The sequence below is a fragment of the Melospiza georgiana genome, chromosome Z (assembly GCF_028018845.1).
Source record: "Melospiza georgiana isolate bMelGeo1 chromosome Z, bMelGeo1.pri, whole genome shotgun sequence".
Classification (NCBI taxonomy): Eukaryota; Metazoa; Chordata; class Aves; order Passeriformes; family Passerellidae; genus Melospiza; species Melospiza georgiana.
Window position 1 is genome coordinate 75,291,179 of NC_080465.1, and position 15,046 is coordinate 75,306,224.

Here is a 15,046-nt window from a genome sequence, read left to right on the forward strand (position 1 = left end):
TCTGGGGCTGAGAAAGCTGACCCAGCCATCTACATCCTGGCCTTTCCCTCCCACATGGAGAGACAAATCCCACGGGGCAGGCACTGCTCAGCACTGATGTGAGCCATGCCAGATGCTGCATGGTCTTCAGACACCCCCTGGCAGGTGTGATATGGGAGAGCACAGTTGTATTCCGGGGGAGATAGCTGGGTAATTCACTGATTACACATATGGGCAATGATTAGTGTCAGCAGCCAGCTCCTCGCCCCACAAAACGTCTGGATAACAGACTGCAGAAAAGATGGACTTTTTACAAGGGCCTGAAGTGATAGGGCAAGGGGGAATGGCCTTAAACTGGAGGAGGACAGATATCAGATATTAAGAATACAGATAATATTTAATCAAGATAATAGATATTAAGAATAGACAGATAATAGATATTAAGAATAAATTCTGTGAGGGTCAAGAAGCCCTGGCACAGGGTGCCCCGAGAAGCTCTGGCTGCCCCATCCCTGGAGTTGTTCAAGGCCAGGTTGGATGGGGATCTGAGAGACTTAGGACTTTCAGCATCCTGTGTTGGATGGAAGGGGAAGGTGGAACCCCACCCTATGGCAGGGAGTTGGAATGAGGTGGTGTTTAAGGCCCCTAAAGATAAACTGTTCTATGATTCTGTGATTCTATGGCCTCCCTATGGGTTTAGCAACATCTCTTGAAAGGCTTACAGGCCTCATTTATGTGGGTGAAACGTATGGATGCAGTTCACCCTCAAGCACCTGGTGGCTGTGAAGAGCTACTGGCTCAGCCTTGCCCAGCAGCAGAGGCAGCATGGCTGTGTGATTGTCAGCAGGCCCTGCTCTGGTTCTGCTCCTTGTAAATGTCAACACAAGCTTGTGCTTTTTGGTGCTGCTCAGGTGGATGCTGGGCTGGTGTGTTTTACAGAACATCCTGCATTCCAGACTGGAGTGCCTGGGGAAAGGATGAGGCAGAAAAGACAGCATGGGATGAAGTACAAGGGGTTTTGTCAGTGGTACTGTTTCTTAGAGCCAACCTATTGCAAACTGGCCATCAGGACTCAGGCATGCTGTGCTGTCTCTGGGTATAGTCAGAGGCAGGGAAATACTCAGAGCAGTGTGCTGGTTTCACCATGCAACTCCAAAACCTCTTTTACTGATCCAGTGTCTCCTCCTCCAGCCTAGAGCCTTTTCCTTTAAATCTCTCCTTTCAGAATGTGGGTATTTGTGCTCCTCTAGGAGGAGACTGGCTGCTCTTTTCTCCAGGGTGATGATGTCCTGTGAGCCCATGGCTTCCCCAGCTTCCACTTTACCTGTGGACTGAAAGCAGAGCAGAGGAGGCAGCTCAAGGCTCAGAGAGAGCACTTGAACCCACAGAGTCTGCTGCTCTCCGCCTGGGCCCGTGCAGCCCCACAGCAGAGTCCCAGCACAGGGGGATGCTCTCACACAGAGGGGTAGAGTGGGAACATGCCCCTGAGCAGGTCAGGAGAACAAGATGCCCATGGAAATGAGGGGTGATGGCAGGTGAGGAGCCAGCATGTTCTTGTTGGAAATCCCATGGTATCTTCTGGGATCTCTGCTGCTTACAGTTCTGGTGCCCCAAACATGAGAAAGATGTGGAACTGCTAGAGAAAGTCCAGAGGGGACCACTAACTTTATGAGAAGACTGGAGCACTTTCCCTACAAAGACAGGCTGAGAAGGTTGTGGCTGTTCATCCTGGAGAAGGTTGTGTGGAGACCTCATAGGAACCTTCCAATATCTGAAGGGCCCACAGGGAAGCCAGAGAGGGACCTTTTGTCAGGAGCTATAGTGATAGGACAGGGACTAATAGGTACAAACTGAAAGAGGGGAAATATTAACTAGATATTAGGAAAAATACTTTACTGTGAGGATGGTGAGATTCTGGAAGAAGCTGCCCAGGAAGCTGTGGATGCCCCATCCCTGCCAGCCATAAAGGCCAAGTTGGGTAGGGCCCTGAGCAACCCGGTCTAGTGGGAGAGGTCCCTGCCCATGGCAAGGATGGATTGGGACTGGATGTTCTTTAAGGTCCCTTCTAATCCTTGACATTCCATAATTCTATGGCCTGATCTACTCCTGTGCCTCCATTTCACTCTGTTAAATAGTTGTGGGTGGGGGAGATTTTCCAGGGATTTTCACAGATCAAAGCTGGTGGGTGCCTCAAAAACCATCATGCTTTGCTTTATTTGAGAATGACTTCATCCTGTGTGATAAGTCAGACAAGGGCAGGAGGAGTGTGGCCCACCATGGGGAGGATGGGTTCCTGGTGAGCAGGAGGGTTCCACTCTGTTGCCCAACAATGAGACCAGGACCACCCCTGGCAACCCCATCACACAGAGCCCTGCTCTGCCCCTAAAGACAAACAAAGACAAGTAGTTCTGCTTCTGCTGGCAGCATTACCTCATGGATTACCTCTCTCTGAGTAGCCCAGTAGCTGCAGCAGCCCTGAAGCTGTAGCAGGCTGGGCAGGGCAGCACCCTGCCCAAGGCAGGAGCCCACCTGTGAATGACCAAGGATCTCCACCTAACACTTCTGACTGGAACAAGTCTCAGTTTATGGAAGAGAAGCAGGTGATGAACTTTTGTCTGGCCTCAGGGCAAGGGACAATGGGTGAGCTGAAAGGCTGAGGAGGCCACTATCCTGGGAATGGAGAGGGGGTGGTGATACAGAGAGCAAGGACATCTGCTGAGAGACACATGGGGTGTGTGAGACTTGTTTGGGGCCTGCCATCCATAGAGAAGAGAAGGAGACAGACCATGAGTGTGGAACATGAGACCACAGGGAGCAGGTGCTCCAGGTTATGTCCTGCACAGCAAAGGCCATACCGGTGCTGTTATGATATCTCTGACTGGGTCTTGCTTACTGAAGGGCATTGGAGATATTTTAGTGCCCTGTTCATCTGGTCAGATTGAGGAACAAGCTGTTCTTGCCCATGGTGAGCAGCTCTTCTGCTCAGCTGTCTGTTTATGCCCCTCTTAGCCTCTGGGGAGAAAAAGCTCCACCAGCAGGGCTGAAGTGAATGGAGTGGCAATGTTCCACCTGCTGATTAGCCCAGTTAAGAGATAAATGAGTTCCTGGGTGCAGAGGAAGCACGTGCACTGTCCAAATTGAGTCAGAGAAATTATTCCTTGCTGAATGCCCTGGACTGCCTGGGTATTCATTCTTCCCAGGGTTGCTCTTGCAGGACCCAGGAGCATTTTTCTCCTGATTCTTCATTACCTTGGATATCAACACCAGAACTGTTAGTGCACATTGACTGTGCCAAAACATTCCTTTCCAAACTGAGACTTTTATTAGTAGTGCTGAAAGCACACCTGTCTTGGGGAGGAAAGTGGGTTTGGTTTAGCAGTTGGCTGCTTAATGTGAAGTGGGAAATGTGGCAAAATCATTGTTGGACCACTGTTGAGTGAAGTTTCAACCTGTGAAGGTATCAAAGCAAACATCAGGAGGTGGTATGGAGGGAGCTAAGCATGAGCAGCAATGCTCTTTAACAAACCTTACAGGATCACTAAGCAATAGCACGCGCAAGAACTAAGTTAACTCATTACTGTGATGGGCTAACGATGCACATAGACAAATGGCTTTGAGAATTTGGCTGAAAATCAGAGTAAAGCGTCTAATTTTCAGAGCAGCAAATTCTGGTAACAGAGAACAACAGAAGTTGGGCAACAATCATCTAGCACTAAAATTCAGGGTGGCCAGGTCTCCAAAGTGCAGATATGGTGTGGCTGCCTGTGTCAGTAGGGGACAGTGTTTAGTGACCCCAGAGATCCTCGTCAGCCCTGCGGGTAAGTGAAACCCAGCAAGTATGGGCAGATTGCTGTTGGGAAACCAGCAGATATTTGCAATCCAGCCCTTGGCTGACTCACTTGGCTTGCACTTGCTCAAGATCATCATGTCTGGATGCAGGGAGAAGGGGCAGTCCAGCCCACCTGGCGGTCATGGGGGTGCATGTTGGAGCCCATCACTCCATGTCTGTGTGCAGACACTGGAGGGAAAGTGCCAGTATCTAGCATGACTCAGGTTGGGCACCAGATGCTTATTTTAGGTGAGGAAGAATTGCCCTTTGGAGCTGCCTATTTTTCTCTGCTCGTTATAAACTCAGGCACAGGCTCACACACTTTGTGTACTTGGAGAGCAGAGGTGCTCTGACCTACAAGTCCTTTGGAAAGGTGATGGTTTCATTATTTTTACAGTCCTTGAACACTAGCAGGTCACTTTAATGTCTCAAAATGGCCATCAGAACGTCAAAATTAAGGGATTCTTGCATTTTCAGCAGCCAACAGAGGAGTCCTTCAGAACACCTTAAGGGGAGAAATTAATGTCTCAGTGCCATCTTGTGGAACAACCTGTATAAAAGCACAAGCTCCTAGAAGCATGCTGGAATTTTATAGAGTTTGATGTTAATATTAGGAATTATGCTGCGAATATTATCACCAAACCAAATATTCCTCTTGCAAACTGGGACTGTGTTTTTCCCTGAGGAGACTGCAAGTCCCTCAGAACCCAATGTTCCCAGAAATTGGCTGTCTGTTTTTCAGCCCGAATCAGAATATTGAGACGGCTACAACCAATGCCTGAATGCAGGAGCCAAAGCCTATCAGACACACAGCAGCTTCACTGTTTGCCCACAGGGAAGGAATCCACTTGGAAGGCTCCCTGAGATGCAGGAGACAAAACAAAGTTGTAGGTCCAGTTGTGGGTGTCACTGACCCACTTGTCCATCACAGAAAGGCTGTGAGATCTCCAGCATGTGGAGACACAAGGATTTCAGGTGACATGTAAAGTCAGCTGGAAATCACCACAAGCAGAAGAAACTTGAGGGTCTTGTCCAGGACCCATGCTTTGTGCTCCATCAGTAAACATTTGCATGGGAGAGGATGAAGTGACCTAGAAAGGTTTATTATGCTGCAGCACAGGCCACAGACCCACAGGACAGAAACCATCCCACCTAGAAATGTGCTGTAGAAACACCCTCGCAAGCAACATGATTATCATCCATCATAATTAAATGATCCTCAGTATCAGAGACAGACCAGTAATTTACTGCATATTTAGCCAGGTGCTCACTAAGGTCAATAGCTAATCTGTCACTGGAGGAGGGATTACCCCAGTACATAAAACTCTCCCTGCAACAAGACATAAAATGATCTATGGAGCAGAGAGGAGAATCAGCTTCCCAGGGTCTTCCATACAGCTGCTGAGTGCCCTGTGGGTGAAAGAAAAGCTCATGAACTTTTGCCATGCAGTAGAGGAGAGGAAGGCAGGGCCAGGGGCAGCATGAGCAGAGCACCCTGTCCCTATCAGGGCAGCTGCTGACTCTTGTGCAGAGCTGTCCCCTCCAGAGCCACACTGAGAAGCTGCAGCAGGTTGAGACGAAGGCGAAGAAAACCAGCAAATAACCAGAAAAGACTTGAGGGAAAAGGTCTTGAGTGTTCAGTGGATATGTTTTTCCATGATTAAGCAAAGGTATTAAAACCTTTTCACCGTGGAAAGAGCACCTGGTGAGCAGGGAGATAGGGAGAGGGAATGAGGAGATGGAGGAGCAAGCAGGAGAGCAATGGTTCTGCTGTGGCAGCCAGGTAAGACTTGGGCCACCTCTCCTTGCTGAGGTTGGTTTCTCCTTGCCCTGTATGAGAGGATGGACAGGGTGGCTGGTGGCAAGGCTCTCTGTGAGTGTGAAGGCGTCTGCAGAATGCACAGGTGCATTCAATAAGAGCAAATATTCCACCTGAAACAATGCACTGTGCTCTTCCCAGCAGCAGAGAGCAGGGCACACCAGCTCCAGGCAGAGCATCCTTGCTGCAGAAGATGTACCCATTAGTCTTGCATGGGCAAACAGTCCCAATCCAATCTGCTTAAACAAACAGTCAATGGGTTACAATGCAGAGCAGAGCCAAAATTCCTGTTCAGTTCCTGTAGAAAAGGTTAAGGAGAAAGACAGGCATCAGGAGCACCTCAAGGCTTTTGACAGCTCCAGTGTTCTGGGGTTAGGCTCTCCTGGGCAGAGGCACGGTGTCACCAATGCCCTCATAACAGAAATATTGCATCCCTACTATAGAGCTTTCATAGGATGGCATATGAGGGAGGGCTGGGGGAAAGACTTTGAGGCTAGCTGCTGCTTTGTTGGCTTGTTCATGGTTAACCAAAAGGGAGAAGGTGTCTGTGGGGGAAGAGAGGGTGCCAAGTTTCAAAGGGTAACCTGGCTCAGTGCAGTGAAGTGTGCCATCACTACAGGAGCGCAGAGGCTGCAGCAACAAGACGATGGCGAAGGTCAAGAATGTGTTCAGGATTAATAACATTACCATAAGGCAGATGCTGGCAGAAGCACTATCAACATTCATCCTCATGGTAAGGAGGAGTCTGTGCATGTGCATGTGTGTCTGTGTGTGTGTGTGTGTGTGTGTGTGTGTGTGTGCAGCCATTTAAGGCAGCAGTGTGTAAGGTCAGTGGTTTCCTGCCACATCCCCAGGGGTTGGTTGCTGCTGCTCACCCCTCTGCTTTGGTGGGGTGGCAGTTTCCCAGCAGGCAGACCATCTGCCAAAAACCTTCTGGAGCAAAAAAAGTAATGCATGGAAAGGGAGGTGGGTGCTGGGAGTGAGGGAAGTGGGTGGGATAGAATTAAAATATCACAGAATTATTTAGGTTGGGAAAGACCTTCAAGAGTTCAAGCATTAACCTGGCACTGTGGAGGCCACCACTAAACCATGTCCCTAAGTGCCCAACTACATGTCTTTTAAGTACCTCCAAGGTATTATATGTATTTAATATCTGTAAACCCACCACTTCCCTGGACAGCCTGTTCCAATGATTGACAACCCTTCTGGCGAACAGATTTTTCCTAATATCCAGTCTAATCTTGCTCTGGCACAAATTGAGACCATTTCCTTTTGCCCTGTTTCTTGTTGCATGGGAGAAGAGACCAGCCCTCCTGCCTACATCCTCCTGTCAGGGGGCTGGAGAGAGTGATCAGGTCCTCCCTGAGCCTCCTTTTCTCCAGACTGAACATCCCCAGCTCCTGCAGCTGCTCCTCATCAAACCTGTGCTCCTGAGGACCCTTTCCCACCTCCACTGCCCTTCCTGGACATGATGCTCTTTCAGCTCTCTTCTAGGAGAAAACTGAGGAAGAGTTTGGGAATGAAACAAAAGAATAGTGTCCACAATGCTTGTAGAAGATCCCATAAAGTGAATGGACACTTTTCCTTCTGCTGTGCCAGAGGTGTGGTGTAGCTGGGGGGGAACTGAACTGGTCTGGGGAACAGACCCAGCCTCTTCTATCACTGACAGCTGCGGCAAAATGAAAATAGTGTTCATCCATCTTCCCCCGGGTGTTGCCAGGGTAATGAACTTTCCAGAGAAATTCTCCAGAACCACAACCCACCATTAGGAAATGTAATTACAGGGTGTGAAGCATGCCAGGATTTCACTTTTGATTTTCTTGCTGCCAATCGAACAGTGCTTATGTAAATCATAGATAAACTGCCCCCTTGCCTGAGGGATCTGTTTCACAAAGAAATAATTAAGTGGGTTTGAGCCTGTGGGCTGCTTCAGAAATGTTTGGGTAGAGGATTAGGAAGGTTTTGCAGTCACTGTAGGGGCTGGTGGGGATGAAGTACCCATTGGGACCAGAGATTTTGAGTGTTTGATCAGCAGAGCAGAATGAGATCCTCCCTCTGAGAAGGGCCAGTATCTATCTGTGCCAATTTGCCACACCTGGACTTAGCCTGGGATGAGACACTTTAGACTGGACAGAGGCTGGCATGCAAAGGCTGGGCTTAACCTAAATAACTTGCACTTGGAGATTTAAAGAGGAAGAAATTAAGATTTGGGTAAGCATAGGGACCTTCTGACACAGCTTTCTGTACCAAGAAAGGTGCTCATTTACAAGGACAAAAACTGCCTGTACTGAGCATGGTTGCTTTTTATCATGTAATTTTGCACATCCAGCTGTTTGAATTTCACTCCCAGGTTGTTTTGCACCCATAGTAAGTCAGAGTACAGATATCTATGACTCCTCTGCAGCATCTTATCAAATTCTTTTGCCTTTTTCATTCTCTGTTATTTGGTGGTAGAAGTTCCCAGGTGACAAAGAACAATTTCAGGGTTGTCCTGCCAGAGAAGCAGTATGAGGTGGAGAATTCACTAAGCACTCTGGCAGTTCAAGGCAGGTTTTGCAGCCTGCAGCTCACACTGGCTCTTCCTTCACTGATCCATGTGAGGGAAGAGAGAAAAGGAAGGCACTGCCCATGGGCGCCATCAAGGGCTGAAGACAAACAGCATCCAGTGTCAGAACAAAGTATAGAGTGCCCAACTCCTCAGCAGCACCTTGGCCCTCAGTGCAAGAGGCTGTGCTCTGGATGCACCTCCAGGATGCCTGAATGGCTGTTGTTTGGATGATAACACTCACCCCAGGGCCTCTCAGTTTAATGGACAGAAGTGTTGGTAAAAGGAACCAGCAGGACTGAGGACTAGGGAAGAAGAAATTGAAATAAATGGTGTTTTGGGGCTGTGAGAATGCAGGGAGAAAACAGAAGTTTGGATCTGCGCTGAAAACCAGATTCTGTGTCCTCTCTTGTGGGTTTTTTTCAGGATATTGCTCTTTATGCACAGTCATGTCTCCTCCTCTGCAACCCTCTCTGCACCTGTGTGCTCTCCTGCAAAACTTGAGCCTTGCACATTTGTTGTCTTTTGTATCTGGCTTTGGAAAAATCAGAGATGAAAAAGAGAGATGGAACAATCATAGAGAGAATTTGTGTAATTTGCAGACGCTAAGGGGACATCACAAACTGTTTCTGGGGGCTTTTGCTGAGGCAGACTGAAAGGGCTCACACTGTGGGGGCTGTAGCTCTGTGCAGAGCACAGAGTGTGGTCTGTGTCTACAGGAGTGATAAGAAGAGCAGCCTCTCTGGGGAACAGGGAATTTGGGTGATGTCTGAAAGCAGTGAGGGGAAGCAGACACATGAGATAAAATTTGGATGCAGGCAGAGTAGCCAGAAAAAAATCACATCTAAATAGTACAAGCCAAATCAGAAGTTTATGTGCTGGAGAACATATTGACTTTCGTGTCTTTGAAAGACATGTCACCTTGGATAAACATCAATGCAATCCAAGGAACAGGATACACTTTCCAAACCCTCAGTGGTTTATGAGGCAGAAACCTCAAGCGATGCCTTGTCCTTCTCTAGATTTCAGTGTAAGAGCATGCAAAGAACTGATTTTTCCACTCTTACCACATCAAAAGCACGAAATAGAATTCTCTCTTTCAGGACAGAGCAATGTCTTGAATATGTGTTTTCCTGCTGAAGAGTGTTTACCTCTAGTTTTTTTTTCCCTTGGTTCTCCTTCAGTCACTAAAAAAACCCACTGAAACTTTGGCTGTTTCCAACCTTAAAATATATGTGTTGAATGGAAAAGTTAAACCAGAATTTCCTTTCTTGTCTTTGGCTTGAATGTTACCAAAATTAGAGTCGAGTTTGGCAAATAGCTGCGTGCTGCCCAAATGACATATTTAGTCAATAAATTGCACACCAGGAAAAGAAGGACAGTAAGAATTTGCACACCCTCCTTCAGTCCACCTTGGATGTTTTCTCCCAGTGGTCCACAGGGAGACCATGCCCCTGGTTTCAGGCAGAGACATCTGCAGTGTGGCTGCGTGAATGACCCCACTGAGCCCCAGCTCTTGGTGTGAGTGTTTGGGGTTTGTCTCCCCATACCCAACCATAATAAGAATGCCTAGTTTGGTTTGATGGGCACCAATCACAGGTATCACTTCAGTTTTTGCGGGGCAAGGCTGTTCTTTGTCTTCTGATACCTAAGAGACTTCCTGTCTTTAGGAACTCATTACTTTTGCAGAAAAACTAGCAAAGAAGCTCAGTCTACCACAGCAACAAGAATACTTTTAACACTCCTTTCTCTCTTTCTTTTTACACAGGATTTTGGCTTGTCCTGTGTGGCACAAGTGGTACTGGGAAAAGGAAGCGTTGGTCAGTATCTGAGCATCAACATAGCATTTGGCATTGGCGTTACCTTGGGTATCTATGCGGCTGGAAAAATATCTGGTGAGCAGCACTGTCAAACATGGGACATATCCATGTCCCAAAAAGGCCATGTGCACTGGGAACAGGAGGAGTGGGCTGTGGAGGGGTGTGTTATGGCATGGGCAGTGCCCTCACCTAAAAAAAGCAATCCTAGAGTCCCCAGGCTTGAAAAGCAGGAGAGGCTGGGGACAAGGCATGCACAGCATACCTACAGAATAGTGACCCCAGCTTGTGTTCTGAGCTGTGACAGGGCAAGTGGGACAGGGAGAGGGGAGGAGGTTTGGCCAGCCCCTTCTGTTGTGGACAGCAGAGCCAGGGTTCAGCAGCTCCCTCATTTGGGACATGCCAACACAGCCCATGGACAGGGAGCTCCCAAAATCTGCTGCTGATACAACCCACGGGGAAGTAAATAATTTATTGCGAAGGAGAGCTTACTGCTGATGTTGCAATAGAAATGCTATGCAAATTTTCTCCTTATCACGCACACCCATTCACAGATGCCTCACACGAACTTGGGGAGTGGTGTTTTGGTGCCATGAGGTGGCATCCATCACATGACAAGAGCATTACCTTTGCCTTCTGCAATTTCTGCATTCATTTGCACCAAGAGAAAAAAATTAAGGGCCCTAATGGGCAGAAGGTTAAAAGCAACTCCTTGCTCTTAAACTGTTGGAGTAGACAGAGGTCCAAACATGGGGTTGTCTTGGAAAGGAAAATTTTCCATGTGAGCAGTCAGGAGCAGTCAGCTCTTGATTTTCTTATCCTTTTGGAGCTGGTGGAAACACCCTGGGGAAAGCAGACTGAGAAAAGTAGGTCCTACATACAGTCCCAAGTGACTCTTGAGAGGGAGCTGATCTGTTGAGGGCAGAGGGCAGTGCAGAAGGGATCTCAGCTCAGCCAGCAATAGTATGGTTACAAAACAAACTTCACACCTTCCTGACATAGTGATTTGGCTTCATCTGTGTCACAAGATGTTCCATCAAAACAAGGTCCTTATCTACCACTAGCTACATAAAATGTGCTGAAGTATGGTCTCTTTTTAAGCTCAGTAAGGAGAAGCTCATAGGGAAACTCATACCTTCCCAAGAGAGGTATATCTGACAGGTGAGGCAGCCTGTGGTCTACAGAATTCTTAGAAGACAAGCTAGGAGCTCTTTTACCTGCATGATTCAGCTGTAGAGAGAGAAAGGATCATTTTGTGTTTGTGCAGGAGCAATACCCTGACCTGAGTCTTGTTGTTCTGGCTTTTGTCTGGGTGATTACTGCGAGGCATGGGGCACAGAACCAACGAATAGTTTGGGTTGGAAGAGACCTTTTAAAGTTCATCCAGTCCAATGCCCAGCAAAGAGCAGAAACATTGACTAGAGCAGGTTACTCAGAGCCCTGTCCAACTTGGCCTTCAATATTTCTAGGGATGGGGCATCCACCATGTGACATGTTCCAAAACAGCTGCATCAGTGTTGAGGCCTCTCTTTTCTGTGATTTTGCAGGAGCTCACATGAATGCTGCCATCACAATTACACAGTGTGTTTTAGGAAACATCTCTCCGAAAACGGCTGTAGCTTATGTGTTCGGCCAGTTCCTGGGCTCCTTTTTGGCAGCAGCCGCCGTCTTTGCTCTCTACTACGGTAGGGTCGTGTCTTTTATCACAGAGGTTGCTGTAGGCATAATTTCAGTCAACCCACAGTGCTGTCAAAATATATCCTTTTGCAGTACCCAGCATGATTTCTGGGCGCGGAGGGCAAGCCCCTGGGTTGTGGGACAGACTGAAGTTCAGAGCAGGTCCCAGATACACCTCCGGGAAGGATACGCACAAACCAGAGAACACAGATCCTTTTACTCAGGGCAGTAGCTGCATTTTGTCAGCATTTTGTTTCCAGGTCTGCAGGGGTTTTATTTTCATGAACTACCCTGTATTAGGTGCTGCTGGAGCTCTGGGGGGACTCTATTGCTCTGTGGAGCTCAGGTTTGCAGCCATTTGGGGTTTTGAGCTGTGAGCAGAGGCCCACCACCCATTGTTTCTAGCATGTCTCTGAGGGGCAGAGGGTTGGAGACCTCCAGTGCATCCAGACCACCCAGGCCACCCCAGGCTCCTGGAACAGGAATAGGGAGCTGATAGGTGTAAAGAAGTGAGTGCAGACCAAAGTCTGTAGGTAACATATTGGTGAGATCATGCTCTGCGAGGAGTGTGTCACCTCCATCACCTCTTCCACTGCCTCCCTTCTCCCTAATGTCTGTGCTGGCTGCAACAGGTGCACTTGTGTGTGTGTCCTGTGGGATGAAATGCTTGCTAACTTCCATAATTCCCACTTCTCCTAGATGCTCTTTATGACTACACCAATGGGAGCTTTACAGTGACAGGACCAACTGCCACAGCAATGATCTTCTCTACGTACCCTGCTTCCAATGTGTCCTTGCAGGGAGCCTTTTTCTCAGAGGTCAGTGGGGATGGCTGTGGTGTGCCAGGAGAAGGTGGGTGGTGCAGGGCTGCTACAGGTCCCCAGTGCCCTACATGCACAGACAACCACAACCTCTTTTCCCAAGGAGCCCAGCATACAGGCAGGCATCTGAAAGGTAAGATCCCAGAGCCTAATCCATGAAGGCTGCTCCACAGCTTGGTCCAGGGGCGCTCCAGACAAATTCCCTGCATGCTGTTCAAGCACTGGGAAGTGAGAAGCTGAGCTATATCACCAGTCATCTCCTCTGGGTTCTGGGCTGCACTTTCCTTCCTTTATTGGATCCTACACCCTCTCCATGCTCCTCAGCAGCTGTGCTGGCTGCCCCTCCCCAGCACAGAGTCTGGGACTGTCTCCTCACGAGCACAGTCTGGACTGAACTCTGTGTTTGAACAGATCCATTGAGACTGTGTGCAGTGGATTCTCAGCTTATGGTGCAGTGTCCAAATGCCCAGAAATAGGGAAGGGATTCTTCATGGGGATGTGGGGCACTGAGACATTAGGGAAGGAAGATTCACTTCCAGTGCAAATCTTTGGAAGCCTGTGATTTGGACTCTGAGCCGATAAAACTCCTGCCTGGGCATGATGATGAGGATGGTGAAAGAGCATGGAGGAGGGGAGTGGATCCCCTCAGCCTTCTGTGGACCAGTGTCCTTGATGCAAAAGAAAGAAAATAAGAGTGACAGTGCCTTGCCAAAAGCTACAGTTTCTGGTTTTCTGTTTTTGCTGGTGTCTGTGCAAGCAGTCCAAGTCTCTCCAGCTGCATTTTCTAAAGCAGAAAGAGGCAGGTGTCATCACCTCTATCAAAACCATGCTTCTTGATGTCCTGGCACTGCAAATCTACAACTGCCAGCTATGTAGTCACTGATGGGAAATTCAGTTTCCCAGGTGAGAATCTGATATCTGCATACAGGCTGTACAAAACATCACTTCCTCTAGAGGTGATCAGGTTTGTCTCATGAGCAGTTTGTTATGGCTCTGCTCTTATTAGACAGAATGTACTTAAAATAAACCATTTCCCTGACTGGTTGATAGAGACAGATGACCTTGCTCAGAAGTTTGTATCATCTTGGTGATGAGGTTTTTGCTGAGAAAAGAATTTTCTTCAGTCTACCTGTGAGGAAGGAGTAATATTTGGATCCCTCCTGCCTTGATCAGACCATGAATCTCATCTGCTCCTTCATTCTGGGAAGTCTCTTCTCTGCTGAGCAGGATCTTTCAACCATCCCCATCCTCTCTCCTGACATGTTCTTCTCCCTTTTCTGCTCCTGCAGTTTACAGCAACAGTTATGCTGATGCTGGGTATTCTAGTAATCCATGATGAGAAAAACAACGCAGCTGTCAAAGGCGCTCAGCCCATGCTCACGGGTATCCTGGTCGTGGGCATTGGTCTGGGAATGGGGCTGAACACAGGCTATGCCATAAACCCCTCCAGGGACCTGCCCCCACGGATCTTCACGGCAATTGCTGGCTGGGGAATGGAAGTCTTCTCGTGAGTGACCTGTTTTGCTCTTACCCTTCTCAGCTTGCCAAGGGAGGAGATAAGCACAAGATAAAATGTGTCATGAAGCCTTTTTTCTCTGGACCAAGTGATGGTAGCACTGCAGAGTGGGAGGGTTGTGCCTACAGGAGCCTTCTGTATTATGTACACAAAATTTGGAGTACACCAATTCTCCAGCATGGGATTCACCTTGACACACAGATACCTCAGTCTGGGCACCAAATTGTCTGTCTGTTCACTGGAGATCCAGCTGTTTTTTTCAGTGAGCAGAGAGCCAGAATGTAGCTCACCGGAATGCAGGTGGATTGCTGAACAGGTCTCCTAAACAGGTCTGAATTTGGACATTAAACCTTGCCTTCCTCTGTCTAGTAAGATGCTGTTATGTTACGGCTTTTCCTATGGGGAAATCATTACCAGAGTCTCCTGTCCTGGATGCTCACTTTCCTTAAATTCCCAGAAAATATATTCAAGAGCTCAGTAGAGGAGTCACAGATTTTATTGGAAAGAGGGAGGCAAAATGCCTGTGTGTGTCTGAGAGTCCCACTCATCAAGACCACACAGCCCATTTCTTTTGGAGAACAAGAAACCTGCAGTGTGGAGCCGCCTTTCCATGCTGGGGAAAATTACCTTCCTTCCAGCAGTTATGTGGGGGGAAAGCAGATTTGTCTAAGACAATTGTAGGCTTAGTGCCTGGAGTGGGACAGACTCCTCTGCTCACTCCTGCCCCAGCAGGATGTGGTGGCAGGGCAGTGGTTCCAGTCTGGCTCACCAGCTGCCTCTTCTGTGCTTCATTTTAGGGCTGATCATTGCTGGTGGTGGATCCCAGTCACAGCTCCAACTCTTGGAAGTCTTTTCGGTGTTCTACTCTACAAACTCTGCATTGAATTTCACATCCCGCCTGAAGCTGAACCTGAGAAAGATGAGGCAGGCACGGAGACTTCCCAGCTGTGATGGCCATGTGCTGTGATGACATATGTGAAGGGCACATCTGTCTGTCCACCACGCTGGTGGGATGAGGGACTAGATTTCAGTAAACCTACTCT

At 48.3% G+C, this 15,046-nt stretch overlaps 1 protein-coding gene across 1 annotated transcript; it reads left to right on the top strand.

Moving 5' to 3' along the window:
* Positions 1-5,546: 5,546 nt before the first annotated feature.
* On the top strand, positions 5,547-14,954 carry LOC131096263 (aquaporin-7-like). The gene is made up of 7 exons (XM_058044581.1): positions 5,547-5,591; positions 6,247-6,360; positions 9,941-10,067; positions 11,537-11,674; positions 12,366-12,484; positions 13,777-13,994; positions 14,801-14,954. The coding sequence occupies exons 1-7, from the start codon at positions 5,547-5,549 to the stop codon at positions 14,952-14,954; spliced, it is 915 nt and encodes a 304-aa protein (XP_057900564.1).
* The last annotated feature ends 92 nt before the right edge of the window (positions 14,955-15,046 follow it).

Coding starts and splice junctions, on each gene's coding strand:
- LOC131096263 (XM_058044581.1), top strand. CDS start 5,547: ATGGAGGAGCAAGCAGGAGAGCAATGGTTCTGCTGTGGCAGCCAG. Junction 5,592..6,246: donor GGTTCTGCTGTGGCAGCCAG/GTAAGACTTGGG, acceptor CCATCACTACAG/GAGCGCAGAGGCTGCAGCAA. Junction 10,068..11,536: donor TGCGGCTGGAAAAATATCTG/GTGAGCAGCACT, acceptor GTGATTTTGCAG/GAGCTCACATGAATGCTGCC.